The sequence below is a fragment of the Odontesthes bonariensis genome, chromosome 9 (assembly GCF_027942865.1).
Source record: "Odontesthes bonariensis isolate fOdoBon6 chromosome 9, fOdoBon6.hap1, whole genome shotgun sequence".
NCBI lineage: Eukaryota > Metazoa > Chordata > Actinopteri > Atheriniformes > Atherinopsidae > Odontesthes > Odontesthes bonariensis.
Genome location: NC_134514.1, coordinates 16,993,967 through 17,015,393, shown reverse-complemented (window position 1 = coordinate 17,015,393; position 21,427 = coordinate 16,993,967). Strand labels below are relative to the sequence as shown.

General features: G+C 41.4%; 1 protein-coding gene across 1 annotated transcript in view; it reads right to left on the bottom strand.

The window, feature by feature from the left end:
* The window catches only part of npas1 (neuronal PAS domain protein 1), a 44,533-nt gene extending 24,629 nt beyond the window's left edge, over positions 1-19,904 (bottom strand). The window contains exons 1-3 of the mRNA XM_075473420.1: positions 19,759-19,904; positions 9,178-9,345; positions 7,627-7,865 (exon numbers count right to left, since the gene is read on the bottom strand). Of these exons, the coding sequence (XP_075329535.1) occupies positions 7,627-7,865; positions 9,178-9,272 (334 nt within the window). The 5' untranslated portion in view covers positions 9,273-9,345; positions 19,759-19,904. The remainder of the gene's footprint in view (positions 1-7,626; positions 7,866-9,177; positions 9,346-19,758) is intronic.
* Positions 19,905-21,427: the final 1,523 nt, after the last annotated feature.

Here is a 21,427-nt window from a genome sequence, read left to right as displayed (position 1 = left end):
CTTGTAAAAGACTTAGGGGTTCTCCCGCTGCTGTCTTGCACCTGTTGTTTTCTGTCTGTGCTTCATTCAAGATGAAAAAAACTGTGGAAAAATGTAACTTTACACAGGAGAGCTTTAAAAAATTGTCATTTTCACTAAGTTATCTTAGCATGGCTTTTATTATTGGTTGTAAATATGTGCTTATTGTGGATATCTGGGTATTAACTCATTTGTAGACTGATGAGTAACATTCAAACCGCCTTACAATGAAAACGTATATTTGAGCCAATTAAAAAATAATCTGACAACACCCATCTTTGTTCACATCCTGGTCATTTACCAAATTAAAGGTAGTCTTTTCAAATGTCTTGTCTTTTCTAGTCCTCAATTATCACTTTTAACCTTAAATCTATTATTGGGAAATTTCTACAGGAATCCCAAATACATCTTTTAGATTTTAATGAGCATCTTAAGAGCAGCTGGGATACAGAAAGTATACTTTTAATATTTCTCAGATCAACAATAGGGGATTGAAGGTCAAATGTGAAGCTGCCATGCCTCCAGACACCTGGTTTTAGCTCCAAAGTAAGATTTTTTTCCCCTTCAAGTCCTGATTCTCCAGTAAGAGGACACTTGACTTTTTTAGGCAACAACACTGGTCAAGTTTGGGTATCAAAAGTTTGGGTTATAATTATTCTTTGGAAAATATTGAAAATGAAATGGCATAAAATACATGCTTTCAAAACAAATAGTAGACATTTACAACAAAATGTCATCATGTAATCTGTGTGTTGCATTTAAATATTGTGATGACACATTTGTGGTTTAGAAACATTCAATGTCAGTAAAATTAAGACCTCATTAAAACTCATGGTGTCATAATCTGACACCATCTGTCAGAATAACTCCTAAAGTTATGTTTAACTTCCTGGAATATCACATTTTGAAAGGATGATGCAAATGTGAATATTTCATTTTCATTTAAAAAAAATTCAAAGAAACACTCCCTCAAGCTGGATTTTGGCCATTCTCAAATAAGAGTTATGCACATAAGTAGACATGGAAAGCAGTCCCGATGTTGTGATAATTTAGCTTGTATGACTGTTCGCATAAGCAATCAGCTGTTTCTGCTTCCAGAGAACAAAAATATGGTCAGTACAACCTGACAGGAGAGAATAATTACGCTGCTCCATCTGAGAAAAAATCCTGAAGGTTACATTAATTTAGCAATGCTTTGATTCTTACAAGTTTTTTTTTTTTTTAAAGTGAGGAACACTAGGGGTAATGTGGGGTTCAGTATCTAGCCCAAGGACACTTTAACAAGTGAGTTGGGGAAGCTGTGGATCAAAAAAGCAACTTTTTGATTAAAGATTTCTTCTTCTTCAGGTTTTTTTTTTTCCGGTCAGTAAACCAAACTTCATGGAAACATTTATTTTAAAACTATACAGAAACACAGCTACTGTAGGCTTGTTTGATTAATTGTGTTCCTAGTTTCTGGTGGTGTCCCATAGCTGGACCTATCTCCACATCACTGTCTCAGCAGTGGTTTGTCAGCAACACCTTAATATCATGTAAAAAAAAAAAAGACTTAAACCTTTCTTGAAGAAAATTACAACTGACTTGGAAGTTGTTTAAAGGATCCAGCAGTGGTGCATCTATAAAAAAGTTGTCAAGTGGGAAAATGCTTTGGTGGCGAGGATAAGTAAACATGCAAAAACATCCCTGAACATATTCTAAACATATTATTTGTATTTCTTTACCTTTAAGCATTTTTTAGAAGCAACCAGGCAGTCTAGTGTTATTGCACAATTCAAATCTTTGTCTCACTTGCCCTTTTTAGTGTGTATGCTGCAGCTCGGAGGTTGTTGTTTCCTGTGGGGAAGGAGATTTTATAAGAATAACACACAGATAGCCGAAGGAAAAGAGAACAACACGAGTGGCCAAGGAACGTTTATCCTAGATGTCGACAGTCAGACTAGCTCTTTAGTGATGCTGCTGCTGTTCTCTGATCTCAGTAATCAGTGGGGTGAGAGCAGCCCCATCACAAGCAATAGAAATCTAAGGGATAGTTCTGGTTAAGATAAATCGGACTTATCTTTTAACAGGACATTTATGAAGGCAGACAAATAGAATAAAAAAGTGTCCCGCAAAGCAAAATTTATTCAATAAAGTGGTATTGAAATATAAATGACTTCAAATAGTCCTTGAATGTGCTGTGCAAATAAGAGCACCCCCACAGAATCACAAACACACACCGAACAGGGAATGTACATCAACGGTCATTTTACTTTTCCTGCCTTCAGCCTTTCCTTTTCGTTCGCTTCTTCCATCTGCTCTCCTCCATCTTTCTCCCTTTGCCGCTCTCTCAATCTCTCCTTCTGTCTCTCTTTCTCTCTGTGAAGGTCATGCAATTGATTTTCCTCTGTCTATTCATTTTTCAAGACTGGCTTTGAAACGTGGGAAGCAGACAAAAGCCACTCCGGCCCCTCCCCTCCGCTCCATCCCTCTCCTCTCCTCCACCTTCCACCTTCCTTCCCTCTCTGCTGGCCGTCGTCCATCTGAAAACCCTCGTACGAGAGGGAATGTGGAGGAATGCAACCCCCTCCTCCACCTCCCCTTCCTTCCCTCACTCCTCTCCTTCCTCCTTCCTCTCCTCTTTTTGTCTTTATTCCCTCTACATTTGGCCCTTCCCCTTCTTTCCAGCCTCCTCTCCCTTTCAGCCACATCTCCGACCACATTCCACTAACGGAATTAAAGTCATGCATCACACTTAAAACCCTGCCAATGCATTGTGGGTAGACTTGTTCGAACTGATGTCCAAATTAGTATTGCATTTTCAGTGTTGGCTCTGTGGAGGCTGTGTGAGCTGCTTGAATAACTCTTAAAACATTGAAAAGATATCAGATCCTGACCTGGTGGACAAAATGTTTAACTCAGACTATAACATTGTCGACAGCTGTCATTTTTTGCTGTTGGGCGTGTTTGTCAAACATCACCTTCACCTATCCACTGCAATTTATTTACAGGTACTGTTCACATCTGGAAAAGATGTGCCACTCACTCTTGTTTTTGTTTTCAACCAAGGTCAACAAAAACCTTAAACACTGAGGAAACAAAATCCCCCCATGTAGAGTGCAATGAAGGCCACAGCTAAAGTGTATAGATATTATTCAGATTACCCAGACATACAGATCGTGCTGTACAGCATGAAGGTTTAGATATTGATTTAAATGGGGGATTCACTATGAACAATTTTTCAGATTTGGGGCCTTTAAGTCAAGGTTGACTATGTATGTGTGTTACGCAGTTTAAGTCTACTTAGTGGGACACATTTGGGTTGCAAATAGATAGTACCTTTAAAAAGTCAGATACCCACAATCATGGCTATGAATCAAACCTTCTCTACATTACTCCTGAAGGGATGTACTGTGAAGTGAGATTAATGGCTTAGCGAGGTCTGTTGAGAGTAAAGTCAGAGTTTTCAGTGTCACAAAGTTGGCTCTTATTAACCTGAGGAGATCACTGTGATAACTTAGGCTGAACATATAACCTCCTCCAAAGCCGTTTATGTTCAGAGTTTCAGGTTACAAAGTCTAAAAAGAGCTATCCTTTCACTGAATCTTTCCTCCATGATATCCCAGACAGCAACATTAGACTGAAGCTACATTTAAATGTCATCATGCAGAACTACTGAATCTATATTGATGCCTGACATTATACACAAACTGGAAGCACTTGATTGACATTGAATAGACAATGGATTGTTAAAAAAACTGACAGAAAGTCAATATTTTAACCTTCTACTTAACAGCCAGTCAGAGAATTTAGACGTTGATTAAATGTCGGCATTTTGATCAGCAAATTTAACCATAATACAATGACAACTTCACTGCATCTTGCAGGATTCTCAGCAGAAGGAATTTGTTGTATAAAAAAAAAAACTTGATGATTTATACGTGGTGTTAAGCAATCAAAGAAGCTTTGCAGGGTGTGCATCATGTTGCCATGGGACCCACACATTTGGTTGGTGAGTCGGAATAAGCTATGTGGTTGCATCAAACACAGATTAGAAAGTACGGTTGATTTAGTTTGTGTATGCACAATATTCAATCAACGCATTTCTGGAGTATGAAGTTGAAAGTTTAAGCTCTAAATATAAATGGCAGTCACATATCAGTATTACTACTTTGCACAACTACCGTGTTGTCTCCCGTCTTAATTGTAGCAACATTGTTGCTCCTTGATGTAATGGTTTATATATTCTTCACTCCTCTCTGTTCACGCAGCCTGCTCCTCATATGAATGAAGTCTCAGGCCCTCAGTTTATTTTGTGCGGAAAAGCGTCACATGACGTATAAAACCCGTTTTTAGTAGAGCATGCACAGAACCTGAAGAGGAGAGCCTGAATTACCAAAACCATTGCAGTACTTGTTAGCTCTGATTTGAGAGTTGTGTTTTGTTGAGCCAACCAACTCAGAGAGGGCCTGGCTGTGTTGAACTTCCATTGTAGTGCAACACTTGTGTATGGCCACTGTGGCCATCTAAGAACCTTTTAAATGTGAAACAAGTTACTCGATTAGCAATACTAAAGTATATGCTCCACAAATGCAAATCAGACGTGCACATATGTAAATTTGACAAGTTTAGAGTAGTTAAAGCATCTTGCAAAACCTGCTTTGATGGAGGTATTGGTTTCATTGCAGTTTTTCTGTGTGTATGCAAAGGTTTCTTGACTACATTTCGTTAAGTTTGGTGGAGAGGTTTAACAAACTCTAAAAAAGGAACCCGTTTATTTTTTAAATCAGCAATTGTCCAGAGGGCATACGTTTGCATTCATAGAGTGTCTTTCAACTCTAATAACCAGTAGCTGAAGTAGAAGATTGTTTTCAGCACAGTCAGTATGTATTGCCTTGTTTTTTACAAAAGTTAGTGGAGAGGTGGACCATGGCCAGTTGATCTAATATTGCAAAATAAAATATTTTATTATAACAGAATGTGTCATTTAAAAACATCTATTCTAACAGATCACTTTGTAATTTAATCAATAATATAATAAAATAATAATGTAATATCAAAAGAAATTTTAATTTTAGTCATTCATGCTTATGCATTTAATACCACAAGGGGTTTAAGTGTCTGGCAATGATTCTGTTTATATAAGTTATTACATTTTAAACAAAGGTATGCCTCATAAGAAGCAGAATAAAGAAGGTTGGCCTGGATATACTCAGGCTAAGTCCTTATTATGTTCCAGGGTTTCAAATAAGCCAGATGATAAATTTCCCATATTGTGTCATCTGACCCTTCTAACCCTTTAATGTCTGCACTGAGAAAAAAGCAAAGGAAATAATTGTTTCTTTGTATTTTTAATTCCTTGGGGCAATTTGAATTAGAATCTACTCCCCCCCCCCCCCCCCCCCCCACACACACACACACACACCCCACCCCCTAATGATTTTGTGCATGCTTCACAGTAAAAGTATCAAAACCTGAAAAAGTAATGCTATTACATATATTCCCTTTAGCTCTACATGTCTACACCAAGTGGTAGAGATGGCTAACGTAGGTTTACCTCCTCAAACTTTGAAATATGACTATTTGAATAGGATGTATAGTTTTCCACATGTCAACAAAACTGACCTTTGTGACAACTTGGCTATCAGTATTAAAACACCTACTACTTTAAAAAAAAAACATGATATGATATCAGAAAGGTGCTGCATCTAAACACCCTAGTTTAGAACAGGCACGAACACACACTCACAAACACACATTTATAATTGTACTGTCGATGCATGCTTTCCTCTCAGTAATGGTAGCAATTAGACAGGCAGTGTAATTACACTGTCCTCGTCATATAGTTAATTTCTGTAATTATGAATTACACCAATAGTGTCATCTGCTTTCTCTTGTTTCATACACACACTCGCTTTCATACACACACTTAATATTGCCTTTGGAAAGTCTGTATGATTGCATGAACATTTGCATGATGTCTACAGACTTGTGAAAGAGCGCATGATTGTGTGCTAGCAAAAACATCAGCAATAATCACAGCACAGTAACATGCACAGTTGGTGCAAGCTACAGCAGGACTTCATTTTAACTGGACTACTGTCTTTGTCCCAGTATACATGCATGGGAGCGCAATCATATTATCAACTGCAGAAAGTCTAATGCAAAGACACTGTGGACTATCATACATGTAGGTATCTCTGAATTCACTGCACAGTTGTTGTCTTTAGGTTTCTTGAATGGTGATTTTGTCAGATTACATTATGGTTATAAAATCAGGTTTTATTAGAACAGAGCCATAGTCTGGGAATGCTTTAAGAGACTCTGAGATGACATTGACTCAGTGGGCTGCTTTTCAAACACAATGTCTGAGACGTTTAGCTGTCTGACTAAAGAAACAAAAGTACTTAAATGAGTACCAAATCCATTTGAAATTCTGCTATACTTAAGCTTCACTGTTTTAAAAATAAATTGCGAAAAGATGGAATTTTGGAGCACATGCAGAGCACCTTGGTCCATTTGACTCTGGCTTTTTGTATACATGCAGAGTGATTTGATCCCCGACTGCATCATCTCTGTGTGTGACATCCAAATTTGGCTGGACTAACATGGTCACAAGCATTTTCACAGTCCACTTTCAGTCGGACTAACACAATTATGTTTCATTTAAATGCGCTTACTAATAAGAAACTAGACACTTGGACAGGTGTCTCTGTATGTTTACATGACACATTCTTTAATTAAATGGCCAAATCGAAATGCAACCGTGTTGAGTGGGTGATGACACATCAACAGATCTAACTGTTCATGACTGCCAAGAGAAAAATGTGAGCTAAAACGTGGGGTCTGTGTCTTTTGGCAACAAATCAACACATGTGGACTTAGATGTTTGACTATGAACCACGCTTGATTAGAGTCTGCATTCTCTTAAACTATTGTCAATATTTGTTGGCAGATAAACCTATTAAATCTACATGTAAAAAATCTTTAAAAATGACTATAAAGTATTATAAATTAATCAAATGTTTATCTCCAAAACTTTAACCAGAATTTTGAAATGTCTTTTTTTCTTAGTCTTGCACATAAACTCTCCAATGCAGGGATGTCCACATCCGGTCCCCAGGGCCGCTGTCCTGCAGGTTTTAGACGTTTCCCTGCTTCAGTACGCCTGATTCAGATCTATGGATCATTAGCAGGCTTGTCTGAATCAGGCGTGTTGAAGCAGGGAAACATCTAAAACCTTCAAGACAGCGGCCCTCGGGGACCAACTTTAGACATCTCTGCTCTAATGTGACAATGTTACCTAACCTGAAGAACTGGAAAAGATTTCTATCCCTCTCCAGGTTGTCTGAAATGAAAATCTAGGGGGAAAAAACAGTATAAACTCTTTCCGAGGGTAAAATTGATTTAATTTAAGGGCACAATCTTCAACAGTCGTGGTAAGTGTATATCTGCTGACTACATTGGATATTAAGATCAAATAAAAACAATCAGATTTGTGGGCATGAGATATGATGAGAATTTGTTTCGCTGCAATTCAACACTGTTAGAAATCACTGTTGGTTTTGGTACAAATTCTCTTTAACTTTAAAAAAAAAAAAAAAAAGTGCTAAAAAACTCAAGTGCGCTCACCTTTGCTGCAATTGCTGTCCCCCTCCAGCAGAGGGCTCCACGGCGGGTCCCCCTGGCTGGCAAAGGTGCGCATGTGCAGGTAGCTGATGGTCAGGCGGATGACTGAAGCCTTGTCCAGCTGACTCGTGATGGCCCCAGGAAGCGGTAGCATCTTGGCCAGCTCAAAGAACTCAAAATTCTCCTTACCACGCCGAGAACGAGCCGCATTGCGAGATTTCTCTTTACGCAGGTTCTGGAGACTGAGAAATGGACATGAAATGGTGAGTTAGGAGTTGAAATAACAAGAGCGGGACAGATATAAGCCAAATGAAGAAGCAGATGTATGCATGGGTATCATTTTATGAGAGAAAATGGCATTGGTATCACTTAATGGCCATTTACTGACCACCTGCTGTTTGATTCATGATCTGTATAAATGACCCCAACCCCAATCTAGAAAAATTCATTTGAAAAAAAAATAATAGTAATGGTTATGCAATTAAAGTAAAAAAAAGCCATTTCTTGCAGCTCTATCTAATAATTGCAGAAAGACTCCCCTCTTTTATCTGGTATAGCGGAGTCCTAATAATACTATTTGCTCCAAAAATCCATACGTGAACACATGCACACGATCTCTCACTTTCCCCCCCTCCCTCCCTGCAAGCCCTCTGACTTTCCCTCATCTGGTCCCTGGCTGGTGAGCTGAAGCCGTGATTGAGGGATCAATAGTGGAGGGAGGGGCAGAGTGACAGAGGGGGGCCGGGGCTCAGGTAGCCTGTCTCTGTGATTGGGTATTGACTCTCTTCAATGGGGCCTGAGTGGTGGAATTATGTTGTCACAGCCACTTCACAATTTGTGTCGGTGCTGCGCTGGAATAAAGTGTGTGTGTGTGTGTGTGTGTGTGTGTGTGTATGTGTATGAGACATTCTCCCTTGTGTCTGTGCTGTTTTCATCCTAAGAAAAGACCACCAGTGTTGAGTGTGTATGGTTGCAATACATGTGTGATAAAAGAAAAGAGCAAAGAGAAGAGTTGCGCATAGTGTGGGCACACATGTTTATATCTTAATTAGCTGACACAGCTGTTGTAATTCTCCCTGTTAGTCTCCAAGAAGTGAAATCAGTGTGTCTCTGCAAGTGTGTGTGTGGACTCATGCTGCCAGCCTCTGTAACATCTCATTATTATACTGCCTCGACCCCAGCCACCGAGAACAATCAATACACACACATTGATTCTGCTTAGTTTTTATATCCGGCTGTAAATGACTGCCCATTAATAATTCCAGCCAAATTTACTTAATCTCCTTTAAAGGGAGGGGATTCACAGTTCTGACAGGATTGGCAGGTGAGCAACAATACAAGTGAAATGTAGCACGGATGAGAACAGACTTATGTCTTCTGGTTTGTGTTTCATTGATGGGAAACCCTTCATCAGGCTGTCAGTGTGTGCAAGGGTGTCAACCCATGGATTTCACCTTGCAGAGATTAATTCATGGGCATGCACACAGGCTTATACAGTATTGGCCTGTGTGTGGGCGCGTGTGTGTGTGTGTGTGTGTGTGTGTGGTGTCTCACCAGGGTAGGGTGGGAGGCTTGGCAAGTAGTCCTTGTAGGAAATCCCACTCCACACTCACACATTTCCCCTCGCTGACAAACGGCATAGTCGCCATCCTTCTTCCAATTGTGGGCCGACGCCGCTGTTAACGAAGGCTATGATCGTCTCGAGATGTGACACAATCAGACCTGGAGGTCCACGAGAAACAGCAGAGCCACAAGAAAAAGAGCAATAAATCAAATGACATCGGTTCAGTCACCAATAACAGCCATAAAATCATCATGAACTTAACAGGGGAGGGTACATATATGATCACGTCTTAAGAACCTAATGTGATATCAACAAATGTGTTTCCATCCCAGTGAAATGCTAGCCTGGGTGCCAGCCGAACTTAGCCCCGCCCATAAAAGTTTTGGTCGGGAAGTTCGGTCTGGCTCTGCTCAGTTGGGAAATCATTATGCCCGACCAAGAATCGGTCGACCCAATCAGATTGCCAGGGCGGGCTTTATACGATGATGGACAGATGATCAACAGGGACATTATCGACTACGTCACTAAAGAGCTGAACATGGCTGCCGCTGGAGAGCTAGGGTGTGTAGATTCTGCCATTGAGTCTGTTCTACAGGATCTCCACATTACATTCATTTTGAAAGACGAACAGAGGAACGCGATAAAGGCTTTTATCGATAGAAAATATGTTTTTGCCGTCCTTCCTACAACAAATGTGTGTGTTGCTTAATCTACGTCACATACTACGTTGCTCTGATTGGTTGTAGGTCTATCCAGTTGAGCGAAGAGGCATTTTTTCTCCTGGTTCGGTTGAAACACGCCCCATACTCAAATCTCTATTGAGCGGTATCAGACTCACATTCTGACTAGAATCGTGAGTATGACGTAGTCAGGCTAGTGAAATGCATGTGTTTAAATTGAAATTCCATCTAAAGCTTTGGGATAGCATGAAACCTCTTTTCAATAAAGACAGCGTTTTTTTTTTTCTCTATTTACAGTTTCCCTTCTTCTGATCAATTGATTAGAATAATTCCTGTTTTCTTGATGTTTTCTTTGCTAATCTATATGAAAAATGAATTTACGCTCTAAAAATCACAGATATATACAGTCTCCGGATTTCTAAAGAAACACTCTGGCAGCATGCGGAAATGCACGTTTTCTTCTGTGCATGTGTGTGCCTTTTCAACTGGCAAACCAGACTGCATTGGGAGGCAGGAGGGAAGATGGTAGAGGTTTGCCAAACATTTTTCCAATGACAAGATCACAGTTTGTTGTTAAATACTACAATAGAAAAAGCCCTGCACATTGATGCGAAATTGAACTTGGGAAAAGGTTAGAGTGACACTTGGCTTTATGGGCTTGAAAAACAATGCGGTTATAGCTATCAGTGGTTTGTAGAATTAAAAATTCCAGTGTCTTACATCGGTGACTGTGCTGTCAGGAAAACGCTGCTGGTGGATCAGAAAAAAGGAAAGAGAAAGAAAGAAAGACAAAAGACGAGGTTGTGTGTGCGCGGGTGGCGGGTCTGTTAGGATCTGTATATAATTGCCCACATTAAGGTCAGGGGCTGTTCCCAAGGTAATAGACATAAGACACAACACTAACCCTCCTCTGAAGTCACAATTAGACTGAAAATCACAGATCTGTAAATGTCTCCCCTCATCCCCGAGAGATTATTCAAATTTGTGACTTGAGTTTAGACCGAATATCTCTGAAGACAAAACACACCGTCCACTGTCTATTCTCCTTTTGCTGCCTTCTGCTTGCCTCCAACCCTCCTCCAGTACAAGTTGCCAATATTCTCGGCTGTCCTCAAACAGAGCCCCGCTCCTCACCAGTTTGCCTCCCCTCTGTGCTGTGTTGACATTTAAAGGGCTGGTGTGGCCCCGAGCACCTCGGTGTCATGCCCTTGGGCCTGAGATGCCCTCTTTCTCTCTCCGCATCTCCCTCACAAACTCTCTCTTCGGGCCGACTGGGTCAGCACAATCGTGTCAGTAGAGCTTTGCCAGGGCAAAAGAAAATGGATTATGTCTCCGTTTAAGCATGGCTATGCTGACCTTGGCTAAGAGGGGTCAGCGAAAGCTGGGCAGGTTTTGGCAGATATCATTTCACAAATCTGGGCTCAAACAGCCAACATTAAATGCATGCTAGAAAACTTCTTGGACTGATTTTAAAGGCAGAAAAGTCAATAATAAGTTTAACAAAGAAAGACCGAGGGATCAGGTCATCTTTCTTGGTTTTATTCTGTCTTTAGGCAGAAACAGGGAAGCCAAAAAGTGAGCTAATATAGCCCCGGGTCAGTGTTAGGAAAGATGGCCATAGAGGAAACTGATGAAGTGGATAAACAAATGGATAAATATTTAAATCTCAGCCATGCCAAAAGCAGACATTAATAGTTCTTTAAAAAACAATGTTTGCTAAAACCTAAGGGAAATGTATATAGATCACCTGAGTCAAATAGGCTTCATTTTCTGAGAGTCACGAATGTCTTGCCCATCCAATTTCCATCTGATATTTCAGTATTGAAAAGTGTAGTGGACAGACTGACACAGCCTAACCACACTCTGGCTGATCTGTAGATCATAATAAACTTTCACATTGACAATATTTCTGCTGTTGAGAGATAGAAAAGTGTGGGGTCAATCAATGAGACTAACTTTTTTCTATTTTTGAATGCACTGTAAATAGACACAAAAGTAGTCTTGAGTTCAAATAAAACATGAAGCGGACAAAAGGAATGTTCACAGGTTTCGATGGTCACAGAAGTCCAAATTAGAAGGCAGGGAGGATGTGGCGGAGTTAAACACCAATGCTATCATAGAAACTTTGTTTGAACCTAAACTTTTTGCGCTTTGTTTTGTTTTTGACTTCACATTTGCTGCTTGCTCAGAATTAGGCACCTAAAACTCTTGGTTAGGTTTAGACATGAAAACCTACTTGGTTAGAGTTAGGAAAAAATAGATCATCTAACAACATCTACCAGATGTTGGAAATCTTCTTCTGTCAAAAGCTGCTATTGTGCCCTTCGCATTGGTCATTCTGTGAGCAAAATGTGACATCAACACTGTGACATAGTTGAATTAAATTCAGTTTTATTCATATAGCGCCAAATCACAACAAATGTCATCTCACGGCTTAACCACTTAAATCAGCAGTTGAGGCAAGCTGGAGTCACTGCAGTGATCCACAACACAGAGATAGGTCTACGAGTCTCAGGAAACGTAACTGAACCGTTTAACTTATTTGCTTTACTTTAAAGCCGTTTGTGAAGCAGCTTTGTAACATTTGCAATAAGAGTATGTTCTTTGGTTTGAATATGTCGTATAGCTAGAGAGACAGACCTACTCTGACGCCTTCTCTGCAGCTCTTTTCAAATGCACTACTTGTGCGTGGCATGTAGTTTATACAAAAATCAGGGGGCTGCATGACTGATTGAAACAACACCAATGCGCCGGCAGCAGTATTGTGAAATCACTTTAGGTGTGTGCCTCTGTTTGCAAGGTCAAGAACTAAAGAACCACACAGTTGACATTACAGAAATCTAGCATCATTTGGATGCCAAAGAAAATACAGCTTGCTGAATGGAAAAAACAGGTGTGGGTTGGATGTGTGCGTCCATCTGTACAAATAAAATTATCTACTTTCAAGCCTTCTTGATGATTTATGAGCAATGTTTCTGAACTTCCATTGGCCTGAATTGAATTCAACTGTTGAATGTCTGATTGGAAATCAGCTTTTCTGTTGTATCTCTTCAAAGTTAAACAATACAAAGTGTATGGAATTTTCTTTGAAACTGAGTGCAGTAAGTACATTTAAGTCAGAATGTCAGAGAATAATACTGTTGCTAACTTGATAAGTCATATTTATTTCCTAGCATTAAATTCCCCCTCTTCTCTGAGCATTTACATCAACATTTTGTCCACAGTTTAGGGTTTAAGGACGAGGTTTCTTTCATCTATATAGCCTGAATATTTTACTTTCAAGCTACAAGCCTGCAACATTGACAGTACTCATCTCAGAGAATCTGGTGAAGAGAAGACAGGGTCAAGCAGAGAGCAGCACACCTCTGTCTAACAACTTCACCTTTGTCACCTTCTCTGCCTCACCTGGATAAATGCACTACATGCCAAATTAGGCTGTGTGGGGTACGGCAGAGAGATCAAAAGGAGAAAAAGACAGGAAACAATTTCCACTGCCTCAAACACTGCTTGTGTCCAACCCATACCTGTATGTTTATCTCTTAATTGACCCTATCTGTTCTGATCTAATCTCTCCTCCCATCTTTCGGTCTCAAAATATCTCTCCATCTCTCTTTGCCTCTCCCTCTATCTGAGCAGACACAGGGCCGTAATGGACAGGAGCCTCCACAGTAATTATTCAATCAGCCTCATAACCTTGTCGCAGGTTGGTCGGCCTATTAATGCACTCACCCAAATGGACCCCGCCACTTTGACTGCTAATGCTCTGGCTAGCGAGCAGAACAACAGGCTGAATGTCAGAAGTGTCATCCATACAGAGTGTGAAACCCACTCAACAGGACTGAGACGCCTTATTCTTAGTCATGGCACAGTGGGAAATATATGGAAAAGGAAGGTGTGACTTCTGAGAGCACTGGGAGTAAAGATATACTGTGCTCACAGCTGTGGAGATCAACTTGTATCAAGTGTGACCGCAGGTGTTCAGATTGGGCTGCTACATATTCATTAGTGTTGTGTATTCGTGCGTGCGTTTATCGGAGTGTGTGTTTGAGACCCCTACCCTATAGAACCGTGCTCTCTTGGCACGGTCTCAACTGCAACAGAGAGGAGGGCACTGCAGCGAGCGCTCACAGCCGCTGTTTGCTGCTCGCTTGGCTCCTGCTCTATTTATTTTCAGAAGGGACGTTTAATTAGGGCCTCCAGCTGTCAGAGGTTCGTTAGCGCGCCCCTCCTCTCCCAGAGCCGCCCCTCCCCGTAGGGAGTCAGGGGCATCAGGCAAATGAACACATTTAAGTCAAACTGCACGCCGACAGACAATAGCTCCACTGCCATGCCACCGGCTCCCCTAGGTAGAAACATGGTTGTTTTATGCCTCATCTCCACAACCCCTGGGGCCCAATACAGAGTCTGTCCAAGACTGCGAATATGGAGGCACAGGAGCTCTCATAGCCCACCAGAGACTTACATGCACACTGCAGTCATGCTAAGGTGAAGAGCAGGACCATGCCTGTGCTGTACAGCATGGAGAAAAACAAATATAAACAGTTCTACATCAGGGATTTTAAAGCAAATTCTGACAGATTACAAAGCTGTGTAACATTTTGAATTAGGAATATTTATATATATTTATATATAAAGCTAAATATATATGTGTGTGTTTTTAAAGAAAAACATAAAGCAATTTTTTTTCTTTTTAAAGCCATGCACATTCTGACTGATAACCTAAACAGCGGTGAGTCTAATTCTTCATAGCGCGACTGTACAGTCTCTAGGCTTTGTTGCACCAAATTTGTAACATGAAAACGGCAGTTCTCGATAATTCTCCCCACATCTGTCCACAATAATCAAACTCCCTTTAATGAGCCTTGCAGCGCTCGTTAATCTTCCTGCAATTTTAAACTGACAGACATTTGTGACACTATACACTCGACATTTATCATGGGAGCCTGCTCCAGGGTTAAGCCAAGGACCCGAGTTCTCACACTTCTTCTCCTCTCCTTTGTGAGTTTACTACTAAGTAGAATAAATACCCGTTCCCCAAAATTAAAAAAAAAAAAGAACCACAATGGTATTTTAACATTCAGTCATTTGAGTCAAATTCTATTGATAACGCCTTTTAGACAGCTCCCTCTGGTTCTCCAGCACCCACTCTTCTTTAATTATCTCAGACCAAAGGTAAAAGTGAAGCACACATACAAAAGCAATGTAAGATATTCATGTGAATAATATTTTATCAAATAGACAGGGTTCGATATCATAGAAGATGTCGAAAAACATGGTTAGAAATAACATGAACAGAATATTTGATGTAGCTAGTTTTCTATCTTGCCTTTCATGTTGTTGAGTAGTTGTAAATGAGTGTCTGAGGCGTCCAGGGAGATGAAGTTTGGTATTCTGGTTGGAGGGTTGAAAACTACTTATCATGCATTACGGCCCTGGTTGGACCTCAGGATTTGGAAGTCAAAAGACTTTTTAATGTACAATTTCTCAGCCGCTGATCAATCGACAGATGCAGGACATGAAGATCTCTCCCCCTCCACTCCTGCTCCCTGTATTCCGACTCGCTCGGCATTCTGTTTCCGTATCGAAGCTCCGGCTGCGATTGACCTTGACGACTCTGGATCATTCCAAACCCAAGGTTCTCTCCAACTCTCGAGGGCCTTGTCGTCCGCCACCCCTCCCATACTCACACCCCGCACTCCCTTCGTTTTTTCCATCATCCCCCCATCCTTCTTCTCTAACCCCCTCTTTGCTCTTCCATGGCCCTTGCCTGGGTCATTAATTATCTGATGGAATCAATACACCGTTAGATTGGACCGTTGTGACCCCGCCCGCCCCCAGGTATCTCTGCAGTGATGAGAAGGAAGAGGAGTTCGGGAAGGGTGTAAAGGAATGATGATAACAGCCCATACAGTCACACTGGACCGTCCCTAAACTGAAAGAATACAGAATAAAGAGATCAGCAATAAATAAATGATTAGAGAGAGGGGTAGAAAGGGGGGATGGAGCATATGGGGGATGGAGGGAGCATAAGCAGGGGCGGAGGAAGGCAAATCAGACAGTAAAAGAGATTCAGAGGAAGGGAAGTGATGGACAGATGAGGACATGGATGAAAAAAGGAGAGAGAAAGAGATTTGCTAATGTTCACCCTTGGTAATCAATATATTTCTCCTCCTCCTCCTCTTTTATTACAGAGAGCTTTGGTGAGCGTACTTTGATGTCCACTCTTCACAGGCGTGGAGCTATACAAAATCCAATCTGTGTCTGTCATAATTACCATCTACCTTGGCCTGAGTATACACAAAAGAAACTGCACCTTCACTGTATTCCACACAGGGCCAAACAATCAGCACGCAGAATCCTGTTAATCAACAAGAAAAATTATCTGTTCTCAAAAGATTGATTTGCAGATGTTTTTCTCTGATAAACTAGACTTCATTCCTGACGATATAATGAAAGTAATTAAAAGTTCCACAAGTTTAACAACTTGAAAAACATAAGCCATAAACATTTTGTGCAGCGTTAAAAGCAACAAGGTTATATCTTATTCATTGCTTCTGAAAGAAGCCGCAACTGCATAATAATCCAAATAGAATATGTAAACATGTTTAGTTGTTTAACGTCACTCCAGGGTTAAATTGTCTTTCTAGTAATCTTAGCCTGAGCATGAAGGGGATAACATGTATCCAGAGCAAATAAAAAGCAGCATATAAATACAAGATTTAAGCATTGCAACTTTGGGAAACAAAAGCAATGAAATAAAACACATCAAGACTCAGGGCATCATGAAGCTAACCATCCTTGACTTTCATGACAACTGTGCTTGAAAATGCTGGATCAATAAAAGTGCAAAAGTCTAAGTAATAACTGGGGTTAAATACCCCAAGCTTGCTGCCAGGTTTGAAGTGAAGAATGACGACTAGAGACAGAGCAAATGCTCCCCATATTTGTAAAAGGTAATAGTGAGCGAACACTAAAAGTAGAGAGAGGACAGAAGCGTCTCTCTCTGACTGTGGAGGAGTCAGCCAAGTGGATTCAGCCCTCTATCCGGGCCGATGATGGTAAATCCACTCCCGCAAGCAGCACCGCATCAGCACTGACCTCCAAATAACCACGGGCCAAAGAACAGCGCACCGGGGCACTCTTTCACTCACTCATGACTTTAAAGCACAGCAGCATGGAGAAGTCCACATGCTAACATGGACACATTAATGAGCATGGTGCACATGTCAGAGTTCAGAACGGTGTCAAACTCTTGATAAGCGCTGCACAGGCTCTGTAGGTGTCCAGCCTTTTGCTTAATTCCATACCCAATGTTTGGAGCTTCGTGCTATGTTTGAATAGTTCTGCTTGTATGATCAATATTTGCCACTTCTGCTATAAGTTAAAGCATGAATTCAAAAATTAGAAAGAAAAGACATCAAAGTGAGAATGTGTGGAAGATTTAAGTTTAGCAAACAGCAGCCGATACGATTTTTGATTTAGTGGGAGCGTGACTGCGATCGTGGATGTCTATATGTTACGTGCATATCACTAAGTTTCTGCATGTGTGTGTGAGTGTGTGCAAAGGATGGTGGATCCCTTCAGGCTGGTTTGTGAATGACAGCAGGGGTTATGTAAGGAGCCACAGCGGGGCCGGAGTGGACAGTCCGACCGGAGATCAGGTCAGCAGAGTGTGACACTAAACACATCTCCCTGACACTGCGCTGACACCCTCTGTCACAGACCAACACACTGTCTGTCAGCGCTCTTCACACACACACGCACGCACAGCAAGAGCAAGAAGTGTGTGAGCGACTGTCTGTCAACACCCCATACACTGACCATCTCAGTGTGAGTGTGTCTGAGAGCAACAAAGAGACAAAAATATCAAGAGAGGAACAGAAAGAGGAAGAGGTGAGATGAGGCGTCTGTCTACCTGCAAACTTGTCGGTGAGTCACAAAAAGTGACATGTCAAAGATAAGCTGCAGTGCTACTGCTGAAATTAATGACTTTATCTACTTGTGATTCTTTATGCGAAATGAGCGGAAGAAAAAAAAAAACCTGCATTACCACAAAAACACACCTCCCCGGATCATTCGCGGACAGAAGAATTTGTGACAAAGAACCCAAACTACCTTCACGTCTTCACCTAATCACGTCTCCGTCTGTTTTATTTTGTCTGCAGCCGGCCAGTATTTCACTTATACAAAGTATTCCAAGTCAGAGTCTGTCATATGGTTGCTTGTTGGCATAGACTGCAGCTCATTAAATGCAAAAGCCAAAGAATTACCCATGTCTGGGTCTAATAAAAAAAAAAGGCCTAAAGGGAGGTCACAACCAAAACGTCCTGCACATGCCAAATCTGAAACGGATGGAGAGGCTCAGTGGCTCAGAGAACCAGGGTATAAACTGTACCATGCTCATGCAATGGTTTGGTCTGACTCTCGTTCATGCTGGTGTACTTATCCAATCTTGGCTGAAGCAACCGTTAAGTAAAAACATACAATTTATACTACATAACATTTTTTTAAAAGGAGGACAAAGTGTAAAAATACCGTTCCATTGTCTGTAATTAAAAACTATTCTGATAGGGATTCAGTTCACTCATTTTATCCGGGCACCTGAACAAGTGACTCTGTACTTAAGGTAGTTGTTTGGTGGGAATTTATCTGCAGCACCTGCAATCTCAGCAGCTGTGCGGACAAATGATGTTGTTGGGGATGTATGAAAAAGAGCACATTTTCCAGTTAACACAGATTTGGGGGAGTATACCAAACAAAACGTCAAAATATCTACATATGGACCAAAGCACTCGTACAAACAGAATCTGGCAGGAAATATTAGCAGATGCAATGGCCCAAAAGCGTTTATACAAACCTGTTCCACTGCTCTGACAGTCTGACTTTCACTTGAAATAGCAAGCCTCAAACCCAATAACAGAAAATACTACGAAACAAAAAAAAAAATAATGAAAACCTGGCTTCACTGTGAGAAGGTTTGATGTCGTTATTTACTTTACAGCAACAGTGAACACTGAATGTTTGTCACAGTCATTCTGCCAATTTGGACCACCTGCTGCAAGCACCCTGAAGGGAGTGAATTTTACCCAGCCAGTAAACTGTGACCAATTCTGCCTCTGCAGGTGGAGACGGCACGCATGCCGCTCACTCTCTGACTATGTATCTCAAAACAGCACACACTTTCAAACATGCACACAAATTCTATCAGAAATATGTGCACTTAGAACAGAAGACAAACATACATCATTATTCAGCTCTACTGTTGAGCGGTGGAAATTGCTGCCAGTTCAAACTGATGAAACGCAGAAAGAACTTTGTGTGAAAGCAGCAGAAGCGTCTTTGAGGGACAGCAAACATTTGGTCTCATGATCTGATCAGTTAATACACGCCAACATCAATCTATAACTTCCACGCACGTGTACATTTATCCATGCATTTTTTTTCTAATCAGTTCGTGCTGTGTTGAAACAGGCTGTCACATAATACAAAGTAAGAGCGCAGTATGTGGAGCTCAATATTCTTTACTTATAACATAAGAATAAAAATGTTTCAGCGTCTCTAATTTTGTAGTAATTTGGTGACATTAACCATCTGTAACATGTCTACTATGTCTGTCTAACAACTAAGCTCGTTGTTGATCAAAAAGAGCAGAAACTGCTGTGGGAATACAACATTAAATCTTGATGTAGCTTTTTTAAAACAATTCAGGAGATCAAAATTCATTTTGAACTGACATCAAAGATCTGATGAACGGAAATAACTGTGCAAGTGTCCGCTGTGTGTGTCCGGTGTGCGTCTGCGTAAATATCCTTCAACAGAGTGTGGAAACTATGTGTACGGCCATGCATGTACATGTCGGTGTTGAAGTTGTTAAATCCATTATCTACTCACCTGACGGGCATTTCCAGTCTGCTGCCGTTGATCTGATCCACTTTGTCTCTGCCTTCCTCTTCCTCCTCCTCTTCGGTGCCCCCCGCTCTGCCCTGGCAGTGCCCACCCCACCACACCACCTCCGACACCTCCAGCACCAGCGGCAGCACCTCGAGCTTAAACACAGCAAACAGACACCGTGTGTGTGTGAGCTGGGGAGGGGGGCGGGTGGGGGGCTGGGACAGGGGCAGCGCCAATCGCCCTCACTTTCACAAAAGCCGTGGCCGCGCAGCCGGACGCATCGTGGACCTCCCGTTGCAAGAGTGTGTGTTTGTGGAAGAAGAGGAGGGAGAGTGTGTGTTTCTCGTGTGTGTGACTTGTGTGGAACTAGGTGATGTAGCTCTCTCCGTGGCTCTCAGACTCACTTCACTAACACTCTGCTCCGCTGCTTCTTGGAGATGGACTCGGATTAGGACACAGCCAGTGTGAGAATCTCTTTCTCTCTGTCTCCCTGCCTCCTTCCAGCCGGCATGCTCCCTCCCACCCTTCCTCTCTCCCGCTCACTCATTCACTCTCCTCGCTGAGCTTCTTTCTTTTCATTTCCTCTTGGGAAAGCCGTGCACACCAGTTGTCTCTGCCTTCAGCTGCTCTCTTTCTCCCTCCCTCCCTCTCAGTCACTAGTAAATATAAAAGGCATGCTTGTACAGCCCCTCGCCTCAGTCTCTCTCTGGCTCTCCCTCCCTAACTCGCTGTGTCTCATGCTTTCGTTTACCCCCACCTCCGTGTGCCCCCCCCCCCCCCCCCCCCTCCTCACTCACTTTCTTTCTCACTGTCAAAGCTGCCTTTCAAATGCTGATTAGCAGCCAGAAAAGAGGGAGGGGGACACAGAGAAGGAGAGAGGATGGCTGAAACAAGTGGGAGATTCCATCACATCCAAAACATATTGTAAAATGTGACTCCCATCCTGCTCACACTTGTTTTTGTCACTTTGGGGGACATGGTGCTGACTGGACACTTACCAAAACTAAAAAGGAAGTTTTACCCCCCAAACTGTAATGTTTTCCATTTCGTGTAACATATTGTTATCCACCGAGTCTACCAAAAATGAAAGAAAGCAACAAAAATGTATGTTATTTCTTCCATTATAGATCTGAAACTCCAGTTGAAGATCTGATTATGTTCTTTAACTTCAAAAACAACCAAAAAAGGAAAAAAAAACTGTGGTTGGCAGACCACGACTTTCTTCCAAATCATCAACTCTTCTACCACACAATGTGTTAATATATGTGCTTTGGTGGTTTATACATATATGTATTACCCACAGTATTGGGGAGTAGCCGGTTACATGTAATAGACTTTACAGATTGCATTCAAAAAAACATTTTAATTGCATTAGTTACAATAACTGGGTAAATTTGCTAATATAAAATGTGCTGATAACAAAAGGATTGCATCAGAATACATACATTTCAATTAAAAAATTCTATGTACAATATGATATTAATCTGTTGCGTTGTGTTATTTTGCCATCCAGCAGTGTTTGTCAGCAAAAGGACAAATCTGAGTGTAACACTATTAAGGGCAGGAAGGAGCTGTCTCTACACTACACGGTGACAGGCTCCATTCATGTGTGCAAATATTGAGTGCTTTTGATTGGTTCTCCTATTTGAATTCACAGTATTTCTCCTCT